At 34.8% G+C, this 24,575-nt stretch overlaps 1 protein-coding gene across 3 annotated transcripts in view; it reads right to left on the minus strand.

Annotated features, from left to right (window-relative positions):
- The window catches only part of CCDC91 (coiled-coil domain containing 91), a 361,761-nt gene that overhangs the window by 165,104 nt on the left and 172,082 nt on the right, over nucleotides 1-24,575 (minus strand). For all 3 annotated transcript variants that reach the window (XM_059402736.1, XM_059402735.1, XM_059402734.1), the window contains exon 8: nucleotides 13,657-13,764. In XM_059402736.1, the coding sequence (XP_059258719.1) occupies nucleotides 13,657-13,764 (108 nt within the window). The remainder of the gene's footprint in view (nucleotides 1-13,656; nucleotides 13,765-24,575) is intronic.

The raw sequence follows: 24,575 nt of genomic DNA on the forward strand, positions 1-24,575 counted from the left end.
GGGAAGTATGACAGAGAAACTGAGGCTTAGCTTTATTTGTTACTTTCTCCCCCAAATTAAAAAGATCTGAAGCAAATACGTCATAATGAAACTGATGGGGTTCAGAACACTATCTCCCAAATTCTGGCACCTTGACATACTATGTATTTTAAGCTAAAGGAATTTGAAAAATGGCAGGTGCGGAAAGAATTCTCTGACCTCCTCTTTTCCGCTGAAGCAAGTGATAAGACCTTCTTGTGAGACATGCTACCTTATACCCTGAAAAAAGGGAGCTTCCTTATTTCCAAAGACGAATGACAAAAAGAATCCAAATGACTAGGTCTTGCTAAAATGCACCCAGTTTACTACGTTTAGTTCCCACCCTTTTGTCCTATCATATTTTTCTATGACTTGTTACTCTTCATCAAAACTAGTATTAAAATGCTCAGGTTTGGGAAGCCAGTTAAGTGTCCACCTTCACCTCAGGTCATGATCTCAGGGTTCCGGGATCAAGTCCTACATCGGGCTCCTTGCTAGCAGGGAGCCTGCTTCTCCCTCTGCCTTCCATTTCCCCTCCCTGTACTCTCTCTGACAAATAAATAAAATCTTTTTAAAAAATTAAAAAATAAAAATGCTCAGGTTTAACTTTCTTAGGGTTTTTTTCTTCTTTATGGAGGTTCCCATGTCATGTAAGATTATATTAAATAATTTTGTACGGTTATCTCCTGTTAATTTGTCTTTGGCACTTCAATTTACAAAGCCCCAGCCAAAGTACCTAGGAGAATATTAGAAAAAAACAAGTTTTCCTCTGCTATGAAACCAGATATTAAATCTTAATGCTTGTCTATTAATTTTTTGTTTATTCTATTTAATTACTAAAAATTGCAGTAAATTGTGATACAGAGTCTCAAAATTGGTGGAGAAGAAAATTTCCAAAATTTATATGGAAATGATGTTTTCAAAAAAATCAATTACCAAATTCTAACAGAAACTGTAACTAGGTTAAAAACTAAACATTCTTTAAATAGAAAACCTTAAAGAATAACAACAGGTGAGTGAACTATTTCTGTTATTATAGGATATTGGACATCCTTTGCATAACTGTAATCACAAAAAACAAAATCAAATCAAAAGATTTTTCCAGGGCGCCTGGGTGGCTCAATGGGTTAAAGCCTCTGCCTTTGGCTCAGGTCATGATCCCAGGGTGCTGGGATCAATCCCCACATCAGGCTCTCTGCTCAGCAGGAAGCCTGCTTCCTCCTCTCTCTCTCTCTGCCTGCCTCTCTGCGTACTTGTAATCTCTGTCTGTCAAATAAAATAAATAAAATCTTTAAAAAAAAAAAAAGATTTTTCCACACAACTTTAGCTACTGGTTATTGAGTAATTACTATACACTGGCACTTTGCTTCACTTAATCCTTACATAGCAGCTGTTCAATACTATAATTAACTCTAATTTAGAGATTTTTAGAAATAAGTACAAAGAAATTACAGTTGCCCTAATCCAAACTACTAATAAAGAATAAAAGACATCACTTGACATGCCTTCTTAGTCCACAAAGATATCAAAAATCACATGTCCTTTCTTCCAACCTATCTGTTTAAGTGATTTGAGGTTAAAGACACCTAAAACAGTGGAGTAATTTCCTACTACATTTCCTCTGCATTTCAGAAACCTGAAGGATGAGAAATTAAGAGTAAGGGGTGCTGAAGATCAGCACTATAAAGGCAATAATAAAACAGTGTCTCTCTAAGTTCTCTCAAAGGTATTCCCTGATTTGCCTGTTAAAGATATGTATAGGTGGGCTCCAACTAAATCATTAAGAATAAAAATTAATAGAGCAGAATCCTGTTAATCTGAATAATAAACAAATATCCCCAGTATTCTCATTATAAAGAAATTTAGAAAACATTGTCCAAAATGATGTTTTCTAATATTGTGGAAACAAAATACTCACCTGGATTCTTGTTAAAAATACAATAGGTTGAAGCACATAAAATGCTGGGTTTGTAGGCTAAAGATAGCTAAATATTGCCAATTTCATAAAGTTCACATATTCCTTTGACCCAGTAGAACTACTGTATCAGATTCTGCAGGAAAGGAACATTATTAACATGGAATCTAAGGGATTTTCACGATAAAGCAAATCTGAGGAAAAAATATACCATTAAAGAGGAAATGAAGAACTCAAGATCCTTAAATTCTCCAAGTTACGACAGTTCCTGTCTTGCTACAGCAGAGAGGTTTGGCAAACTATGGTCTCCAGTTCAAATCAAATTAGTAGCCTGATTTTGTAAATAAACTTTTACTGAAACACAGCAATGGCCATTCAATTGCACATCATTTGTGGCTGCTTTCTCATTGTACTGGCAGAGTTAAATAGTTTCAGCAGAGATCCTAAAATATTTGCTATCTATCCATTTTCAAATAATGTCCACCAACTTTCCTTAATCACAAAATAACAAAGAGTTACAATAAGCCAACAAACGACATAAAATGAAGTCATTAAAATAATCCAAAAGTAGGCATTAAAAGAAAAAAAAAAGAAAACATGGGACGAGAAACAAATAGCAAGATGATACACTGTAATACAAAAATCTCAAAAATTAAACTAAACATAAAGAGTTACAAAAACACAAAACGAAGGCAATGGTTATTAGATTAGATAAAAGTAAGATCCAACTACATGTTTTCTACAAGAAACCCATTTAAAACATAAAGACAGAAATAGATTAAAAGTAAAGGGGAGGGACACCTGGGTGGCTCAGTGGATTAAAGCCTCTGCCTTCCGCTCAGGTCATGATCCCAGGGTCCTGGGATCGAGCCCCGCATAGGGCTCTCTGCTCAGTGAGGAGTCTACTTCCTCCTCTCTCTGCCTGCTTCTCTGCCTACTTGTGATCTGTCTGTCAAGTGAATAAATAAAATATTAAAAAAAAAAAAAGTAAAGGGATAAAATATGAAGGAAAAAAGTAAATAGGGAAAAAAGGTTAAAGGATAGGGGAAATTATATTATTCTGGCAATAATAAAAAAAAGGTAGAAAAACTATATTAATATCATACAAGGTAGATTTCATAATGACTTTATCAGAAAAAAGGCATTTTTATAGTGTTAAAGGGAAAATTATGTGATGAGGACTCAATCCAAAATGTTTAGCATGTCAAAATTCCTAGGAAAAAATAGAACTGCGAGGGAAACTAGTCAAATCCATAAACACAGTCAGCTATTTCAACACTTGCCTCTCATTAACTGGCAGACAGGTAGAAAGAAAACCCATAACAATACAGAAGACTTGAAAGACACAATCAAAACACTTGATCTAAATGACATTTATTAAAAAAACAAAAACAAAAACAAAACTCCACCAACAGAAGAATGCACATTATTTTCAAGTAGATAAAGAACATCTACCAAGACAGCATATCCTGGGCCATAAAACAAATCTCAAAAAAGTGTTTAAATTATATGAAATATATTCTTTGTCCATATTAGAACAAGATTAGAAATGAATAAAAGAAATACATGTAGAAAACCACAAATATTTTGACACTAAATAAGAGATTTCTAAATGACCCAGGGAAAAAAGAATAAAAAAAAAAAAATTAAAAGTACTTTTAACTCACTGAAATTGAAAACAGGACATTTGAAAATGTGAGAAGGGATGCCTGGGTGCCTCAGTAGTCTAAGTATCTCACTCCTGATTTCAGCTCAGGTCATATCTCAGGGTTGTGAGATTGAGCACATGTTGGGGTCCATGCTGGGCGTGGATCCTGCTTAAGATTCTCTCTCTTCTCTCTCTCCCTCTGCCTCTGCCCCCCCCATTTTCTCTCTCTTAAAAAGATAAGTGAGACATGCACCTAGAGTGCATGAAGAAATATACCACCAAATGCCTAGGTTTAAAAATAAAAGTTTCAATCAGTGGCGTAAACTTCTGGTTTTAAGATACTGGAATAAGAGAGAATAGAAAGCCAATTAAACTAAAGAAATAAAATAATCAAGGTAAGAGTATAAGATGATAATTTTTTCTAAATTTACCTACAGACCATGCAATCCCAATAAATAGTAACTGGGCTTTTTTTTTTTTTAATGGAAACTGACAAGCTGAGTATAAAATGTATAAGAAAACGCACATTCTCTAGACTAGCCGAACAATTTTCAAGAATAAAATTGTTGTTTTTAAGTTCATGATTTTAAGACTTATTATAAAGCTACACTAAACAAGAGAGTATGGTATTGGTGTACAGATAGAAAATTAGATCATAGTAGTGGTTCTCATCCAACAGTGGTTTACTACCCCCATTCTCCCAGGGGACATCTAGCAGTATCTGGAGACATTTCTGGTTATCACACTGAAGCACATGCTACAGGCACTCATGGGGTGGGAATGAAGGAGGCTGCTAAAGATCCTGCAGCACACAAGATAGCCCTCCATAATAGAGAATTATGCAACTCCAACTGTCAATATTGCCAAGGTTGAAAAATACCAGGTCAATAGAACAAAATTAGGAGTCCAGAAATCTGTACTCACATGGTCAAATGATTTTTCTCCTGAGATGGTAGGGTAATACAGTGAAGGAAAAGATACTTTTCTTTTTTACCAGTCTTATATAAAACCCAGTGCTCATTACATCACATGTCCCTCTTACTGTCTTATCACCCAGTTACCCCATTCCCCCACCTGCCTTTCCTCCAACAACCCTCTACAGTTTCCTATAGTTAAGAGTCTCTTATGGTTTGTGCTGGCTTCGGCAGCACATCTACTAAAATTGGAAGAGTCTCTTATGGTTTGTCTCCCTCTCTGGTTTCATTTTATTTTTTCCTCTTTTACCCTAAGATCCTCTCTCATTTCTTAATTCCACAAGTGAGGTCATATGATAATTGTCTTTCTCCGATTAACTTATTTCACTCAGCATAATACTGTCTAGTTACATCCACGTCATTGTAAATGGCAAGAGTTCATTTTTTGATGGCTGCGTAATATTGTACTATTCCATTTATATATGTGTGTGTATATATATGTTTTTACACACACACACACACACACACACACCATGCCACATCTCTTTATCCATTCATCTGTCAATGGACTTTTGGCTCTTCCCATTGTTTGGCTATTGTAGACGTTGCTATTATGAACACTGGGGTGCAGGTGCCCCTTTGAATCACTGCATTTGTAACTTTGGGGTAAATACCCAGTAGTGCAATTGCTGAGTCATAGGGTAGCCCTATTTGCAACTTTTTGAGGAACCTCCAAACTGTTTTCCACAGTGGCTACATCAGTCTGCATTCCAACCAACAGTGTAAGACAGTTCCTCTTTCTCCATATTCTCACCAACATCTGTTATTTCCTGACTTGTTAATTTTAGCCATTCTACCTGGTGTGAGGTGCATCTCATTTTGGTTTTGATTCTTATTTCCCTGATGCTGAGTGACATTCAGCATTTTTTTCATGTGTCTGTTGGCCATCAGGATGTCTTCTTTGCAGAAATGTTTGTCCATGTCTTCTGCTCATTTCTTGATTGGATTATTTGTTCTTTGGGTGTTAAGTTTGATAAGTTCTTTGTATATTTTGGATACTAGCCCTTTATCTGTAATGTCATTTGCAAATATCTTCTCCCATTCTGTCAGTTGCCTTTTGGTTTTGTCAGTTGTTTCCTTTGCTGTGCAAAAGCTTTTCATCTTGATGAAATCCCAATAGTTCATTTTTGCCTTTGGTTTCCCCTGCCTTTGGAGACATGTCTAGCAAGAAGTTGCTGCAGCCAAGGTCAAAGATGTTGCTGCCTGTATTCTCCTCAAGGATTTTGATGGATTCCTGTCTCACATTTGGGTCTTTCATCCATTTTGAGTCTATTTTTGTGTGTGGTGTACAAAAATGGTCCAGTTTCATTCTTGTCTATGTGGCTGTCCAACTGTCTTAACACTATTTGTTGAAGAGACTGTCTTTTTTCCATTGGATATTCTTACTTGCTCTGTTGAAGATTAGTTGGCTACAGAGTTGTTGGTCCATTTCTGGGTTCTCTATTCTGTCCCATTGATCTAGGTGTCCATTTTTGTGCCAGTACCATACTCTCTTGATGATTACAGCTTTGAAATAGAGCTTGAAGTCAGGCACTGGGATGCTTCCAACTTTGGTTTTCTTTTCTAACATTCCTTTGGCTACTTGGGGTCTTTACTTGTCCTATACAAATTTTAGGACTATTTGTTCCAGCTCTGTGATAAAAACTGAGGTATTTTGATAAGGACTGCATTTAAAGTGTAGATTGCTCTAGGTAGCACAGACATTTTCACAATATTTGTTCTTCCAATCCATGAGCATGAAATGTTTTTCCATTTCTTTGTTTTTCTCAGTTTCTTTCATGAGTGTTCCTTAGTTTTCTGAGTACAGATCTTTTGCCTCTTTGGTTAGGTTTATTCCTAGGTATCTATGGTTCTGGGTGCAACTGTAAATATGATCAACTCAATTTCTCTTTCTTCTGTCTCATTGGTAGTGCATAGAAATGCAACTGATTTCTGCGCATTGATTTTATATCTTGCCACTCTCCTGAATTCCTATATGGGTTCTAGCAATTTTTGAAGGAGAAGATACTTTTGTTTTTTAAAAAAATGGTGCTGAAATCATTATGGATATTCATACTGGAGCTCGCTGAAAAGGGGGGAAACTTCAACTATCTCATTACATCCCCAAGCAAATTAAAAAATGAGTCACATACATAACCTAAGAAAATACATAAAACTTCTTACTGAAAATATAGGAGAAAATCATGGTGATTTATAGTTAGGTAAAGATTTGATATAACATCAAAAGTATAATCCATAAGAAAAAATGATGTTTGAATAATTAAAGTTTTATTCATCTAAGGATACCATCAAGAAAGTGAAAAGGAGCCTGGCTCCTGAGCCTGGCTCAGTGGGTTAAAGCCTCTGCCTTCGGCTCAGGTCATGATCCCAGGGTCCTGAAATCAAGCCACGAGTTGGGCTCTCTGCTCCACGGGGAGCCTGCTTCCTCCTCTCTCTCTCTCTCTGCCTGCCTCTCTGCCTACTTGTGATTTCTCGCTCTCTGTCAAATAAATAAAATCTTTTAAAAAAAAAACGTGAAAAAGAAACCAGAAAATGAGAAAATATTCATAATGCATATTATGGCAAAGGACTTATATCTAGAATTTATAAAAACAAACTAAAATTATGAAGATAAACAATAAAATAAAATGAATGATTAAAACATATATATACTTCACAAAAGAAAACACAAATAGTAATAAGCATCTTTTCATGTGCTTACTTATCAACTGTTATTCAAAAAATGCAGTGAGATGAGATGCCATTTCCCATTCAAAAGAAAACAAAAGGCTAAAATGAAAAACACTGACAATACCAAGTGCTGATAGGCTTCAGATCAAAGAGAACTCTCATACATTACAATGAAAATATAAAATGCCAAGAAACTCTGGAAAACAGTTTGGAATTTGTTTATAAATTTAAACACTTACCATATGATCCTGCAATTCCATACCTAAATATTTTTAAATAATTAAAAAAAAATATGTTCCCACACAGATCTTCATGTAAATATTCACAGCAACCCAAAATGTTAATCAATCTAAATGTCCAGGAATAAGTGAATGGATAAACAAAATGTTGTATATCCATGTAACAGAATACTAGTCAGCAATCAAAATGCATAGATTACTAATACAGGTAACCTCATGATCTCAAAAAACATGCTGAACCAAAGCAGATAGATATAAAAAGAAAATACACGTTTACTTCATCTTTATGAAATTATAAAAGCTAGCTCATCAGTAGTGAGAAAATGTGGACCTCTGGTTGCCTAGGTCTAGAGCTATAATGGAAGGGATGACTGTAAAAGGACAAGAGAGAATTTCTTGGGTTGATAGAAATGTTCTATATCTTGATTGTGACAGTAGATACATGGATGTATATATTTCTCAATAACAAGCCTATTTTACTATACTTAGAGCAAATACCAAAAAACTGACAGGCTTTGGGGATATAGTAAAATTCAGAATAAGCACATTACCTAACTCTCATAGAATTTACATTCTGTACTCAAATGAAATGAGTACTTACAGTTCTAAGGGAAGACACTAGAAGATAATATGTTAAAAACATGTGTTGATCATTTGTAGACATTTTTGACAAGACACTGCAGGAAAAAGACAAACTTAGTTTTCTTTTTGTAAAAAAAGCTTAAGGACAAAGTAATAATACAGATAGTTTATTTGGTATGCTTGGGTAACTTTCCACATTATATCTGTTAATAGCACTAAAAGATTATAAATAGTATGTCATACATATTCTTCACAGAAATTTGGATTTTGCAAGTGCTGGTAGAGAGGAACTAAGAAATAAAATTCATGAATGTTATAATTCAAAAGTATGAATAATATTTAAAATTATATCTGTATCTGTGCACATATACAACCCTCCACCCACAAGTACAAACTCCCACTTGCATACATGCAAATGCTTTCTCATCAAATAAAGATTAACTTTGTTTATTACTTCCTCTTTCCTGAGGACTCTGGTCTATCAGTTTTTTTCTTTCTTATATCTTTAGGCTTTCTAAGATTGGCTCTCACCCATAAGTGTTAAAATGAGCTCAACTTCCAGGCCAAAATATCTGAGGGAAAAATTTCCCCTTCATAGCTCCCTCCACCTACAGTGCTCTCTTATGTTCATCATCTAAGCTTCCCAAAGACTTGTCTTCTGTTTCTATTGTTTCATCTCCTTTTTTTTTTTTTTTCCTCATCTGATTATCCACTTTTGTTTGGCCACCATTCCACCAAAACTATTTTTTACTGGCTTTCTTGTTGTCCCATCTAGCAATCATCTGTAAATCCATACCTTACTTTTTTCATATTATTTGAAAATCTTACCCACTCAACTTTTTTATAAAATGCTCTCTTCTCAGGATCTAGGTATACTCGGCACTTGGTTTCCTCCTTTTCTTCTTGCCAGTTTACAGTTTCCTTCACAAGCTCTCTTAGCCTATCCATTCTATATTGAGGTCCCTCAGGACCCTAGGTGGAATTATTTTCTCATTCTATATAGTCTCTGGTATCATCCACAGACATACTTTCTCTGACCTTCTACATACTTATGACTTCCAAATTCATCCACTAAAAGAGTTCTCATAGTTCCAAACTCTATATTCAACTCTCTTATGAACTCTGATCTTGAATATTCCACAGGCACTATAAGCTCAACATATCTAAAACAAGAAATTTTCAACCCTAACCATGCCGCAGGTCTTAAGTTTCCTATTTCAGTGAATTGCCAAAACCAAAGATCTGGTCACCAACCACAAAAACATATTCATGTATATAAACGCATATTTATGTATATAAAATGTGTATGCTTGTGTATGTGTAATTATATCCTTTATCATTCAACATTGACTTCCCCTCTTTTATTCCCACAAATTCTCTGGTTTCTGTTCCCTTAATATGACTCAAAACCATTAAAACCTCTCTTTTCCATACACCTACCTTATTTTGAGCCACCACCATTCTCACTAGGATAATTGTAATTGCTGTTTAACTGATTTATGTGCTTCTAATACTGTCTCCCATCAAGTGTTTTTTAAACTTTACCAGAGTAATACTTCTAAAATGCAGATCTGAAGAAATGTCACTTCTCGAATTAATATCTTTTAACATCTCCCAATTTCCTGTCAGACTACATGGCAGACAAGGTCCTTTATTATTATTTCTGTGGAATAAAATAATCTTTCATTTCATAGTCTCAAACAGCCTCAGCCCCCCCTTGCCAAACATTTACATTATACTCTCTCATTTAACAGACTGTGAATATGCTATTCCATCTACCGCTCTCATGTGTAATTCTCAGTTCTGACATCACTTAGACCCCATGAACCCTGAACGATCTCATCACTGGTCCAATAAAGTGGTCCCTCACACAAAATGAAAGAATTATATACCCCTTTTAATATAACACTTGTTTCATCATAACTTACCACAGTTTTAACAATCATCTCATTGATTTTTACCTGCTTAATATTAATAGAAGGACTGTGTCCTGCTCATGTTATATCCATATAATCCAGCAGAATATCAGTCATGTAAAAGGCCCACATTAAATAAGGAAGAGAGGGAAGGACAAAGGCTTGGTCTAGCATTCAAATGCTAAACAAGGCCCCAAAGTAAATGTGTAAAAATTTAAAGTTGACTTTTCAAAATCAAAGACAGATAATATATGAACTACAAGTAAGTAACCTTTCTTCTATAGCCGGGACATCAGGAAACATGAATCCTAACCCTGGTTTTGGGAGTACCTTGACCAAGAAATCTTGTGACCAATAATAACAAATATGATAATAATTCAGTCAGTATTAGCTGAACACCTAGAATGTGCCAGGTGCTATCCTAAGCAATATGTAAATCTGATGTCATACAATACTCCTGAAAATCCTGTGAGGTGAGAATTACTTGTGTATACACTCTAAAGATAAGAAAAATGAGGCACAGAGAGGCTAAGGACATTACATATAAACCGTTAAGGGACAAAGGTAGGGAGTCAGATTTCAGAACACCTAATTGCAGTAACTCTAATGTTTACTTGATTTTCCCTTAAATTTTTAATTTGAAAAAGAGAGACAGACAGAGAGAAAGGTATGAATGCATGTGCCTGCACACACATACACATGAATGCTAAACTAAATTATTTCTAAGGAACCACCCAGCTATTATTTTTGTTAAATTAAATTTACTAACTTCAAATTTCCAATATGATTAGAGAATACAAGTGTGGGATCACCAATTTTACACTTTACATGATTTTACCTATAATCATATCCCCTTTTAGTGCCTGGTTTTTAAATAGCATTTCACCATACGGAACTGCTTCCGCTCCTCGATGTGTCCTGAGGTAGTGCTGGACTGCTCTCCACCCAGTGTTTCCAACTGATGAACACAGGATATCCTTCTACTTACTTAGGTTATTTTAAATTTCTTTCAGCCCAGTTTCGTAGTTTTCAATGGACAAGTCTCTCACCTCCTTGGTTAAATTTACCACTAAGAATATTATTCTTTAAGATTGTACTGTAAACTTAACTGCTTTCTTAATTTCTTTTTTGGATATTCATTGAGAGTGTAGAGAAACATGACTGATTTTGCGTGTTAATCTTTTAACCTGCCACTGCGCTGAATTTATTTATTAGCTCTGCTATTGGCTATTTTTGACAAGGTAATAGTAGAAAGAGACAAATTCAGCAATGAATTCACAAGAAAAGACAATTTACAAGAACTGAATTACAGTTAACAGAAAAAGTTCAGAAATTTGAGGACCTGCAAGAATAACCACCTTCCCAACCTCAACTTCTAAAAGAAATAGCTGAGAAGGTCTTTGAGCAACAAAGACCAACTAAATTCAACCTTACAGCAAGTATTAAACCAAGTATGTGTTAGTCACATCCACTGTTGAAGATTTAACCCATTAGTGTCTCCAAGCACAGACCCAACAAAGCTGTGACTGTCCTATATATATTTTCATTTGGAACAAATGGTTTGGAGAAAAGAGACCACTGAAATTTCTTCAACCCAGGTTTGCTAAATGAAGTTATTTTTAATCAGAAAAAAAGAGAAAGACAAACAGGGAAGACACAAAACGCATATAAGCATATTAAATGTAGGCAGTAGTTCTCTAAAATAACTGTGGGTTTGCCTCTGATGAATGGAGCCGATTGTAATCAAACAGATAAGGAGCCAAAAGAACCATAACCCTGAACTCTCACTATTTGCTATCTAAAATGACCCATGCCTCCCAATTTTCTATAGCAAGAAGCAGGCTGAGAAATGGTATAATCACCAATACTCAGGGATAGCCAACAAAGATATTGAAAACTTAAAATCTATAAGATCATAAAGAACAATGGACTAGAAGAAAACCTGTGCCTAAACCCTAAACAGAGAATCATGGTCATTCAAAGATCAATCTTATTCCCATAACAGAGATCTTATTTAATCTGACCACTGAGATTTCAGAATTGCTATATACTAATAATAGCTGTGCATTTCTGATTCTTTATCCTTCTTGAGAGTGACTATAGTAAACACCTTTATCTTGCCACTGTATACCAAATATGTTGAAGGTAAACAAGGTATATTTTAGTTTCTAGTTCTTTAAGTCAAAGGGGACTGTCTATCTAGACCTGATAATACAGACACTCGGGTACATCATTCCCTACCTACCATCTAAAGATCCTGGACTTTTGAGATTGAGGCCATAGCTGTTCAGAACTTTCAGATTTTCTCCCAAAGAGACAGGTTGAGTAAATCTGCCTGTAAGATGGAGACTGAGAATATTTGGCAACCATAAGAGCCAACTGTGGTATAACTAATGCTGCTTACCAAGTATTTCCTGCTCTCTTCCTTTCAGATTCGTAGTAGAATCTCACTACTTGGCCTCATATGATGAGGTGGAGCACTATGGATATAAATTGAGAGTGGAAGTATCATTTCCAGTCCAGAATATTGAATTAATAGTAGGAAATTTGACTGGGCTCCTTTTCACTCTGCAATGATAACAGGTAATGAACCACACAGGACCTACACTACCAGGCCTATTCCTATGGGGAGGACGACATGCAACCAAGCCCCAAGATAATCCTCGGTATATATGTCACATGGGTAAGATATAAGTCTTTGCTGTGTGAAGTCAGAGCATTTAGGGTTTAACCTGGCCTGCCTCGGCTAATACATGCTTTCTGCTGTTTCACAGTTCTGTGACCTTAATTTATCTCGGTGATTTTTCTGTCCATTTACAAAGTCATATACTTCATACTTCTGACAACCTGGCATTTCGCCACCCACAAGAATGTAATTGTTATATTAAATTTATAAAATTCTGTGTATTTCCTTTCAAGCCGTTTATTAAAATGATACTGAAAAAATTTAATAGAATCGACCCCAGTCTCAGTGATGCAGTGGCATATTTGTTAAGTCTCTATTTAAATTTACCCCTAATTTTGTTTTCCAAATTCTTAGTATATTTTCCTCCCATGATATAAAAAAGTTCTAGTAAATAAAGATGGTTTTATTCTCACCTACCATATTTTATGTTATTTAAAAGTGTTGCTGTGAATTTCTTGAATATATTACTCATACTATGACACCTCCAGAAATGATCTTCATCTGATTGTTCAGTGTAAATAGGCTAATCATGTCTTTAATGTCTTCCAAGACATTAAATCAAGAAAAGAAAGAAAAAATTCCACGAAAAAATTTAAATAGAGACCAATCCCTACATGCAGCAAAAGGTACTCAAACATGAATAAGTGCCTTTAAAAGTTCAAGTATTAATTATAAATCTTATAATCCTAAAAACCATTTCACATGCCATAATACATTCAGTCATCTCTTGTCCTTGTCATTTGTTGAATAATATTATAACTCAGAAATTAACATAAGAATTATCATTAATTTATGGGAGAGTCACATATTTTAGGGTTTTAGCTCTATTTTTAGTCTTTCATGAAATTCCAAAACTTTAACATTAAGTTTACATAACCATATTTTTATTCTCCAAAATACACCAAGGAAAGTAAATGGCATGAAACTGAATAAACAGTTATACAGCTCTCAGGGGAGGAGAGTCAAAAAACAAAGTATAAATATATAATGGATGTGCAATTTTATTACCTGAGTATTCAACAACTCTTCACACTTGTGTGCTTGTTTCTCAATTGCAGAAATGTACTGTTTTTCAATAGCTTCTACTTGTTGCTTAACTGAAGACTGCAGCAGTGCCTAAAAACAAGCAAAAAAGTCATTTGGATCACAGACAACACTTGGAGTCTACTGTTGGCATAAACATTTTTTTTTGACAGTTGTACGTATCTGAAATATGATACTCTTCTGCATTACAAACTACACATTTGTGAATATTGAACACATTCATATATAACATACTTCAAGCTTTTGGTTTTAGGTTTTCCTATTGCCAACACTCTAGTTTTTTGGCTCAGATGTTACTTCCACACACCTTCTCCTTAGAAAAGGCCAAGTCATAGAAGATGATAAAGAGGGTGAGTAGTTCTGTTAAATATAAATTCAGTTTATTGAAGACCACACAGGATGAGGAGTATATGAAAGCCACTGAAGAAAAAAAAAAAGAAGAAGAAGAAGAAGAAGAAGAAAGAAAGGAAAAAAAAAAAAACAGACATATTTCACTGGCTGACAAAACTCCACATCCTCTCGGCACACTGTAATATCCCATGGGCCAAGCATGATCTTCAAGACCACAAGGCAAGTAAAAGCAGATGGAAACTCTGAGCAATTTCATACATAAAAGAACTGCCCCCCCAGGAAGTTCACACCCCTAATATAAAAAGGTAGAAGTCAAAGTTATGGAAGTCAGAATCTCAAGGCAGTATTCATAAAAAGTAATAAAACTTGGGAGACGGGACAAACTTAAGTGGGTAATGTAAATGCTGGAACCTGAGTCGGTAAAATATGAAGACGTTAACACTGTTCTAAGGGAAGCCAAATCAGCATTTGAAGACGTTCCACCCACTCACTTCCTTATTGGAAATGCTTAGAACATTATCTTTTTTTTCTTTCCTTTTTATTAAAGCATTATATGTTATACTTAACGTGTTCCCAATATTACATTACATGCTATTTATAAATCCTAAATCATTCTAAAATATGTACTCAACCATATACATAAGAATTCTTTAGCAAATATTCTATTTTTGAAGGTCTATCTGGATAATAAACTACTCATAATCAAAATAGTAAGTTGAAACAGACACACGTCTTATAGAAAACAGACCTTTGGCACATTCACCAAGAAAAGAAAAATAAGCCAAATCTCTTAAATAATCTCTGTTTTGAAAATAGATTTACTTGGTTGGAAACAACATGCATTAAGGAGCTAAATAAGTATGCAAACATTTTAAAAAACTGAGACAAAAATATTTTTTTAAAGCTCCAGATAAGTCTCAAATTTTCAGATAATTAACCTTCTTCTGCAAATGTTAAACTGTCTGATGATTCTACCACTCCTATAATTCAATAGTTGTCACTCTAAAGTCACATAGTTACTAGCAAATTAGTAAGGTAAAATAAAGCTCTGACTGAGGTTTAATTAATATTTAGAGAAGCGCTTAAGAGAGGTGCTTCAGCCCTTCAATATATACATTAGATATCCTCTTAAAGATTCCATGATCATAAATTTATGTAAGGCCCCCAAATTTAACCTCTTAAACTGTGACTAGATAATGTAAAATTATTATTTACCATTGGCAAAATATAATATTCTATTTGTTGGACTTCAGAAAATTTAAAGAACATTATAGTTATGATAATTCTCTTGGGTCTATTCATGACATCTCCTGTAGATAGAAAAATGCCATTCTCTTTTTGGGTCTTGGATATGACAGAATTGTTTTGCTTAATGGGAAGGACTGTTTTCACTTTGCTATTTGCCATGGTTTCAAATAACCCCACAGTTTAAGTACCCAATTTTAGTGGAATTATATAGATTTTTAGTAGATTATATCCTTTGGAGAAACAGGTAAGTTAATGAACTAAAACCTTTTCCCACCATAATTAAGGAACACAATGGAGGGGCGCCTGGATGCTCAGCTGTTAAGCCTGCAGCTCTTGGTTTCTGCTCAGGTCATGATCTGAGAGTGATGAGATTAAGCCCCTGCATTGAGCCCTGTGCTCAGCCCTGAGACTGCCTGAGATTCTCTCCCTTTGCCTCTCACTCCCCCTCTATTCCTCTGTCCCTCTCCCCACTTGCACACGTGCACGTGCTCTCTAAAATAAATAAATAAAATACACACACACACACAAAAGGAAGCACAATGAAACAGTATTTTTTTCTAGTGATTGATTTGTACACCACATACTCACTCTCTCCCAATGAAGGAGGCAAGCATGATAGGACAATGTAAGAGTTAAAAAAAAAAAAAAAAGAGTCAAAGCTATGGTTATGGAGTGTGGTAAAAAGCTATGCAGAAGTGACCAGCCTTTTATATAGTTTAAACCTCTCATCTTAACACCATTCAGTTACTTAAATCCACCCATCTACAAAAGACACATGAAGGTAGGTACCAGGAATACAAAGATTAAAAAAAAAAAAAAAAAAAAAAAAAAAAAGTCTATCCTCACTGAGTTCAGTCTGCTGTAGAAGAGAAACATTCTCTAGGTAACTACATACCATAGCTATATGTGAGGTACATATCAAAGAAAAGATGCCTGGAGCCTCCCTGTAAGTCTCACTGTTCTATGTAAAGACTATTAAATAGATAAGAATAATTGCAGTTATGAGTAGAGGCAAGAAGGTAGCAAAATAAACAGGTATCAAATATTTTTAAAATTTTAGATGCATAACAAGACTATTTAAAAATTGGGCTAATCCTACTGAACACTGTATTATTAGTGTCAACAGTCCAAATAAGAGGTAATTTCCAAACATTTTTCTTACAACTATAATATTAATCATTATGGACACACTTTATAAGCACAAATTCATACTAGCCATCTGCTTTTACAGCATGATCTATCATTATATAACTGGATACTTATTTTCCAATGTAATATACCATGATAATTGCTTTTACATTTCTTGTGTATCTTAAGTATAGAAATGAGCATTAATCTTAAAATTTCCCTGCAATTTATATTTTCATCTGTAATTGTGTCTATAAACATCAAAGATAAAAGGAACAATGCTATAAAGAAAAATCTGAAAGTATTTCCTTTAAAAAACTATTTTAAACTATTCTCAACAAATATAAAAAGCATTAAGACCCTCATTGTATGCAGAGGCAGAAAAACAAAGATATACACAAACATCCTATAATGATAAAATGCTACTAAAGGTAGGGAAAGTATTATTAATTTTCAACATATTTATGTTTTAGCCACAGTTCTATCAGAGATGGATGGTGTCATCCCAGGGGATTTAACTCACTGAGCTTAAGGAAAACCAATAACCATACTTAAGAAGAATTTGAAATATGCAAATAAGACTGCAGGTTCCTTTAATAAGGAACTTACTCATCTTTACTTAAGTACGTAAGTACTTAACTTACTCATCTTTAGACATCACAGTTTTGTACAGAGTTCCTTATACATAGTAGACACATGCAAGAGGTATCTGATGAATGATGATTCTTGTACTAAGATTAATATTTTTAAAAATCACTAAATTCTACCTCTGAATCTAATACGACACCATATTGTAACTAACTAGAATTTAAATAAAATCTTGACCCACTGAGCCACCCAGGTGCCCCTTAAATAAAATCTTGAAAGAAAAAATATCATAGCGTGAATGGTAACAGTATTCACTGGAAAGTGCACTAAGCTTCACATTATAACTACCAAGTTCATCTACCAAATTTGTTGCTAAGTATATTTAATCATACCAGGGGTTTTAGTTTTTTTTAATTATCATTTTAGACTAGAAATGTCCATCCTTTCTACCTCATAGAAGAAATTTTGAATAAATAAAACAAGGTGTGTGAAGGCTGCAAAATCCTTGGAAGAAAAGTATACTACAAAGTCTACAACTATTAGACCCATATAAAACAAATAGACTTAAGTCAAAACCACCCCACCCAACCATTACCCATAAGCTGTAGATACATATTTTTAATAGAATTAAATATATGCTGGAATTTTAAAAACTATAGCCAAAGTAGACCACTACAATCTAAACTACAGTCCATTGTCTCAGCATATCCACAGTTTTTCTTCTCCCTTGAAACAACCCAATTCTTATAGATTTGATCTAGCCTCATCAAATTAAATAGCTTGTCCAGGTTTGCAATGCAGATGTGTCTAAAGAACCAGATGGTGTCCAAAACATTAATGTCATGTTGGTATTTAGTGTATAACCTCAAAACATGTTGTAGCTAATTTCATTCAACAGCAATTAGAAGACTTTTAAAAGTCACCCCCAAATTTTCTATATCAATCATCTGAGTCGTAACTTAACAAATGGAGAGAGGTATAAAGCTATGGAGCAAGCTGGAAGCAAAACAGAATAAACAGCCCTCTGAAATTTAAGCCAGTGTTTAATTCACTCATGTGCCTACTCAGTACATCTACAATAGTACCTAACACACTGAAGACATTAAACAAATATGTGTTGAATGAACTGCAGAGATGTCACGATTTTGGCATGTCCAAGCCTGATTATTTGCCTCTTCATAGAGAAACTATTAAAACTTTGATGTCAATGATGTCTGTAATTATATTTAGGTTAGCTTTTTGACTACAGTAGTATAGATTAATTATTGTAAAGCATCATTTGAAATCAAGCACAATTTCACCTTTCTTGAAAAAATATCACAGTTTGCTTTTCAAAAATTTCTTTCAGATCTTTTCCAATTTTCAACCAAAAATAAAATAAGCAAAATAAAATATATCTGGAAAAGGAGTAAGTTAAAACTCTGAGGGGATGATTTCATGTTTTTTTTTCTAGTGACGTACTCTCTTTAAGTAAAATATTACTTTAAATTTTGCAAGGCTATTAAACTATTAACACACCTTATAATATAACCTCAACTTTTCTAACATATTGGAAGTGAGTCTGTTATTCAAAAGGAGAGCCCCCTGACTGAGATACACATGGAAAAATGATGAATCTTAATCATTTCACCAACTAATTCATCCATTTTTTTCCCCATGAACTCTACATCTCTGTTTTACAGATAAAGAAACAGACACTGGGGTTAAGAAACCATCCCCAACACACATGAAAAGACTCAGTGGAACAAAGAACTGAATTCAGATCCACCCACTTTGCTCCTGGTTTGTCTTATCTGTTTCAACCCAATAAAGCAGATTTCTCTTCATGAATTAAGCACATATTCTATTTGTAAAGTCACTTAATTATTTGTTCATTCGTCATTTATTCAGCTAATATTTACTGAATGCACATTTCACTCCAGACACTGCTCTAGGAGCGGGGGATACAGAGTGAACAAAACAGACAGGAGCCTGACTCTCCTGAACTACATTACTGCCTAGGGGATACAGAGAGTGGGGAGGACAAGGAGGTTTGAAATGTAGACAGCAAACCACTCCTGATGCGGTTACTGGCTATAAAAGGGAAAAGAAAAAAAAAAAAAAAAAAAAAAAAGGAAGTAAAAGAAACATGATAAAAAGGACAAAAAAAAAAAATGGAAAAGAAAATTTTTAGAAAGGCTAGTCAAGAAAGAGCTCTATGGAGAGGCAAAAATAAGAGCTGCCACCAGCAAACAAAAATTCAGTCATATAGAATATCTGAGGGAAGAACATTTCCATAAAGAAAAGAGTGCAAAGTCCAAGGCGGGACTACGGCTGATGAGCTCAAGAACTAGCAAAAAGGCCAGTGTGGATCATATGAACTAGAGAATTCCATTAGATGCTACAGCTATTGTCCACTTCTTTTTATCTGTAACCAGGTCAAATTTCTCGCCACAGGGCCTGTGTTCTTATTGATCCCTAGACTTGAAAAGTGAATCAGAGATCAGAAAAGTGGGTAGAGGACCAGAATCATGGAGAACCATGAAAAGGCATTTTCATTCTATTCTAACTACAGTGAAAAACCCCTAAAAGATTTAAACAAGGAAGCATCTATAATCTGTTTTTTTTTTAAATATTTTTGAACAGCACTGCAAAGTACCAAAAGCAATCAAATACTATCAAAGTTCTCCATCAATGGACAATTTGTGAAAGAATAAAAATATGTAGCATTGATCTTTGTGGGCTACTCATATATAACTAAATTGGGAACTTATAATTAACATATCATGCATAAAATTTTTTCTATCCAGTAGAAGTAAGAGTTACGCAATTTTCCTCTCTGGTAATGAAGGGTTAATCCTAACAAGAACAAACTGAGTTTTTCATATTCTCACAAAAATTGCCACAGATATAAGTATACCTGGCAAGTAATACATACTTGAACTTCATCTGGATACTCTATTAGCATGCAGTTCTTCTATAATACTTAAGTTGATCCAGTTTTTTTTTTTTTTTGAAGATTTATTTGACAGAGAGAGATCACAAGTAGGCAGAGAGGCAGGTAGAGAAAGAAGAGAGCAGGGGAAGCAGGCTCCCTGCTGAGCAGAGAGCCCGAGATCATAACCTGAGCTGAAAGCAGAGGCTTAACCCACTGAGCCACCCAGGCACCCCAAGTTTAACCATTTTATAAATTTAACTGGGAACAAAGACTGTAAAAATGAAGACATAGTGTCCAAACGAGGGAAACTGACTAGATTTGGCTCCAAATGTTGAGTTTGGTTTCTAACTTTTCTTAATGTTCAACACTCTTGACTAACCAAAAACTAGCTCTTGCCAGTTTTGGGGTCTAAGACATCAATCTATAGCTCTGATGGCTTGTAGTGTGGAGGAAAAATAGCGTATGTCATACAAACAGATAATACACACATCTGTATGTATGTGTTTATTTTTAAGGTTTTTATTTATTCATTTGACAGACAGAGATCACAAGCAGGCACAGAGGCAGAAAGAGAGAGAGGGTGGGGGAAGCAGGCTCCCCGCTGAGCAGAGAGCCTGATGAGGGGCTTGATCCCAGGACCCTGAGATCATGACCTGAGCCCAAGGCAGAGGCTTAACCTACTGACCTTGGTGCCCCTGTATGTATGTATTTAAAGGCTTCTGATCAGTGACCTAGTAATCCAATTGAGGTATATTATATGGATGTCTTAGAAGAAAACATTAGGCTATCCCTGAAAACAACATTTAGACATTTTAGAAAATTTTGGGGGGCTAGAAAAAGACATAATGTGATTAAATCCTATCATTGACAGGTGATTTAAAAGTGCATTGTAAAAAGGAATAGGGAGTAATAACTCTTTAGAATAAAGACTTTGATCTGAACTTAAGGCTTTCATTTACTCAAAACTGGCTCCAAATTCAAGTGTAGGTCCATGGTCTCCTACTACCTAGGCTGGCAGAAATTAGGCCCTGGAAACTCAACCCTTGAGGAGAATGAAGGTACATGTTTCTCCAAAGGACGTCTGAGGAGTGACAGTGATGGACTTCTTCATACTTTTTTTTCAGAAAATGGGACAGAAACAACTACCCAAAATCATGGAAAAAATGGATTAAAAAACAAAAGATCTCTTTCTTCCTTTTCCTTCATTTAAAAAAAAAAGAAAATTAAGAAGGTCATGTTGAGTCTGTTGAAATTTATACTGTTACAATTCTCAAGTATTTGGAATTGCAATGATCCTCAGGTTTTTCTATGTATTTGAATTACAGTGCCGTGGTACTATACAATTCAAAAAGAAAAATGTTAAATTATGGGTGTAGATCTAAACATGGAAATTCAATATAGTCTAGCCATGTTATAAAGTACTTTGGAAGCTGTGAAAGCCAAAGAAAATCTTCAGGAGAGAGGGAATCATTCCTATTGGCCTTGTTGTTAAGGGATTCTAGTAACATAAGAGTTGTTACCTCAAACACCACAAAAGTCTCCCAGTGAAAATTTCTTTTGTGCCATGGACAACACATTAAAATTAAGAAGTTTCTAAAATTAAGCACAGCACAGAGGCTCTGCATGTCTGCCTCCAGATACTTTAAACTTCTGAAAAGCCGCCACATGGATATGCCTCACCCTCAGATGCCACGGTATTGTTCCTTGTGACTTCAGTAAGAGCTACAGTTTCAGTGATGAAAGAAAGAAAGGAAAGAAAGGAAAGAAAAGAAAGAAAGAAAGAAAGAGAGAGAGAGAGAGAGAGAGAAAGAAAGAAAGAAAAGGAAAAAAGAATTATGACTAAACAAAGCACCTGGTTACACTGAAGAACTAGGCATCTGATTTCCTGATATATCAGAGACCATCTGAATGTTGGAAATATTTGGTTTAAATGCACATGCATTAATATTCCAAGGAAGCAGGGTAATTTGTTGAGTAGAATCCTGCATCAAGGTTTGAGATGCTTGGCTTTTATATAAAACTTTTCCTCAGCCTATATGTGTTTGATAAAGCACTGTGCTTCTCTATTTCTCAGATTCCTTCCTTATCTCATAAATGGGGAGAATACCAGAGTTTCATCTCTGCCAATGATAAAGGAGTTCTATGAAATTATGACTGTTAATCTAATTCTTTATATTGATACTTCAAAATCAGATTGTTCTAACCATTTGCTGGTATCTGAAAACTAAATTCCTCACTTTCTCATGACAAATAAAACTGACGCTATGTGGATTCAAGTTAGGATCAACATTATTTTTTTATTACCAGATTTAAGATCATTAAAGTAAAGAATTTTCCTCCAAACTAATCAAGATTCATCATTCACCCAATATAGATTTCAAAGATTAGAAAAGAACGTGTTTTCCCACTGTTAAAGCTATCCACATGGAGAAAGATGAGAGGTTTCATGAAAACAAATTTTATTAGAGGACATATGGACAAAGATTCAATTTTCCTTTTTGTTTTCTTTTGATCATAAAAAGAATAACATTGATGATAAGGGAAGATCCTCGAACTGGGTTCTTTTCCAGTTAAAAGTAAGCCATATATTACAAAAGTGATAATATTTAAGGTGATATATAAAATAATTCAAATCTACTGGACTGGGCCCCCAACAGTCAGAAGTCCCATCCCCAGAACAGAAAGCATGTGTCAAGGGCCTCCTCCAATGCCAAGCTCCGGCTTGATTGTATGGGATGAGAGAGAAGCCCCCAAAATGGATTAAAGTGGTTCACAAGAACTATTAATATACAAACTGCTATAGAGGTACTTCACTATTAGAAAATGGCACTAAGTGGTGCTTGCTGACTGAACATTAGCCTGCATTAGGTTGTTACAGTGGATTAATTACTAAAAACATTTGGTTACAAGAATTTCCTGCTAAACAAAAAAACAGAATAACCCTTCAACTTGGTGCTTCCATATCTTTTGAACTTTATATTGCCTATATATGTTACCTTGTCAAAAAATACTTTGAAAATAAAAGAGTAAATCCTCCTGTGGCCTAAAAATTAATCCTTGGTATAAAAATATATATTCTTATCTATCAAGTATCCCCAAAGCTGATTAACAAGAACTTAAAGATAAAATCAAATCCAGCCTTCTATTCTGATACTGGGTTGCACACTAATTATAAATGTCACAGACATCTCAACATTTCACTGGACATTTTTTTTTTATAAATAATTTCTTTTTTTTTCAACAATTTATTTTTATTTTTTTTTAAGATTATTTATTTATTTTTCAGAGAGAGAGGGAGAGAGAGCGAGCACAGGCAGACAGAGAGGCAGGCAGAGGCAGAGGGAGAAGCAGGCTTCCCGCCGAGCAAGGAGCCCGATGTGGGACTCGATCCCAGGACACTGGGATCATGACCTGAGCCGAAGGCAGCTGCTTAACCAACTGAGCCACCCGGATGTCCCTTCACTGGACATTTTATCTCGCTTTCCTTCCTCAGAGTCTGTGTTTTATAGTTCAGAGGAAAGAATACAGCTAACCATTCCTTTCTTACATCCTTTCAAACAGGCAAAGATTTAAAAAATTAAAGCAGCTTTTTGGGTACATACCCTCATGTGGACTTGGAAAATTAAATGAGTATATTAATAACTTTCACCAGTTTATCTTTTCTGCCTCTAGGAGCTATGGTATGCAGTCTTTCACTAACTGGAATATTGGTGGCCAATAAAAAAATGAATAACAACAAATCTATAACACATACACATCAATTTTTTCCCCTGAAGTCTAATTACCTAACACTTTTCAGGCCCTAAGACTGAAAATGCCTGAATCCAGATAGACCTTGATGACAATTCAGTTCATTGGAATAAGAAGAGATTAAGAACTACATAACTGATATGCTACACTGACTGGAATAGTTACAGAAATGATACCTTCTATAGATACTACTATATAATCACTCTTCCAGCATCATTACTAGCTAATGAAACCTGTTGAATAAGCTTGGATAAAAGGAAGAATTGAGAACAGGTCACGCTTCATCTGGTCAATGTGGAAAGACAATATTTTACCAGATAAAAGATACTTATGACAGAGTAGCCTGGATTTTTATGATAATAAACAAAAATCTATAATTAGTCAACAAACCCAAGTGGGTAGGGCTGATATTGATAAAATTTTCAAATCGCATCAATAGTAGTTATAAATATTAACCTGATGAGATATAGAAAATGAACCTATGCCATTCAAAGTACATTTTAGAAGGTAAGCCAAAAATAACCAATCGGGAAAAGGCAGGTCCTATGTGTCTTAAGAAACAGCTAACTACATAAATCCTACTCATTATTTTTTTTTTAATCTTTGGAGGTATTTTTCAAGATCTGCTCTGCAGCAAAAACTTAAAATATATATCCTCAATACAGTATGAAGTATTCCTCCCTTCCTTCCTTTGACTGTCAGGCTGATGTACCAGTCACAGTACAAAAAAGCAAGCTTTAAATATATATTAGAACAAGTTCTCCTGCAAGATTTCCAATGCCTTTTGGTTTTGGCCTGGCTGGAAAAACCACAAGAATAGCCTTGCATGCAAAATTCTGGCTTAGCCCAAGAAACTCAGAAGGCACACAAGAACTATTCTCAACTACCAAACTTTCTCAAT

This window comes from Mustela nigripes, chromosome 6 (assembly GCF_022355385.1).
Source record: "Mustela nigripes isolate SB6536 chromosome 6, MUSNIG.SB6536, whole genome shotgun sequence".
Classification (NCBI taxonomy): Eukaryota; Metazoa; Chordata; class Mammalia; order Carnivora; family Mustelidae; genus Mustela; species Mustela nigripes.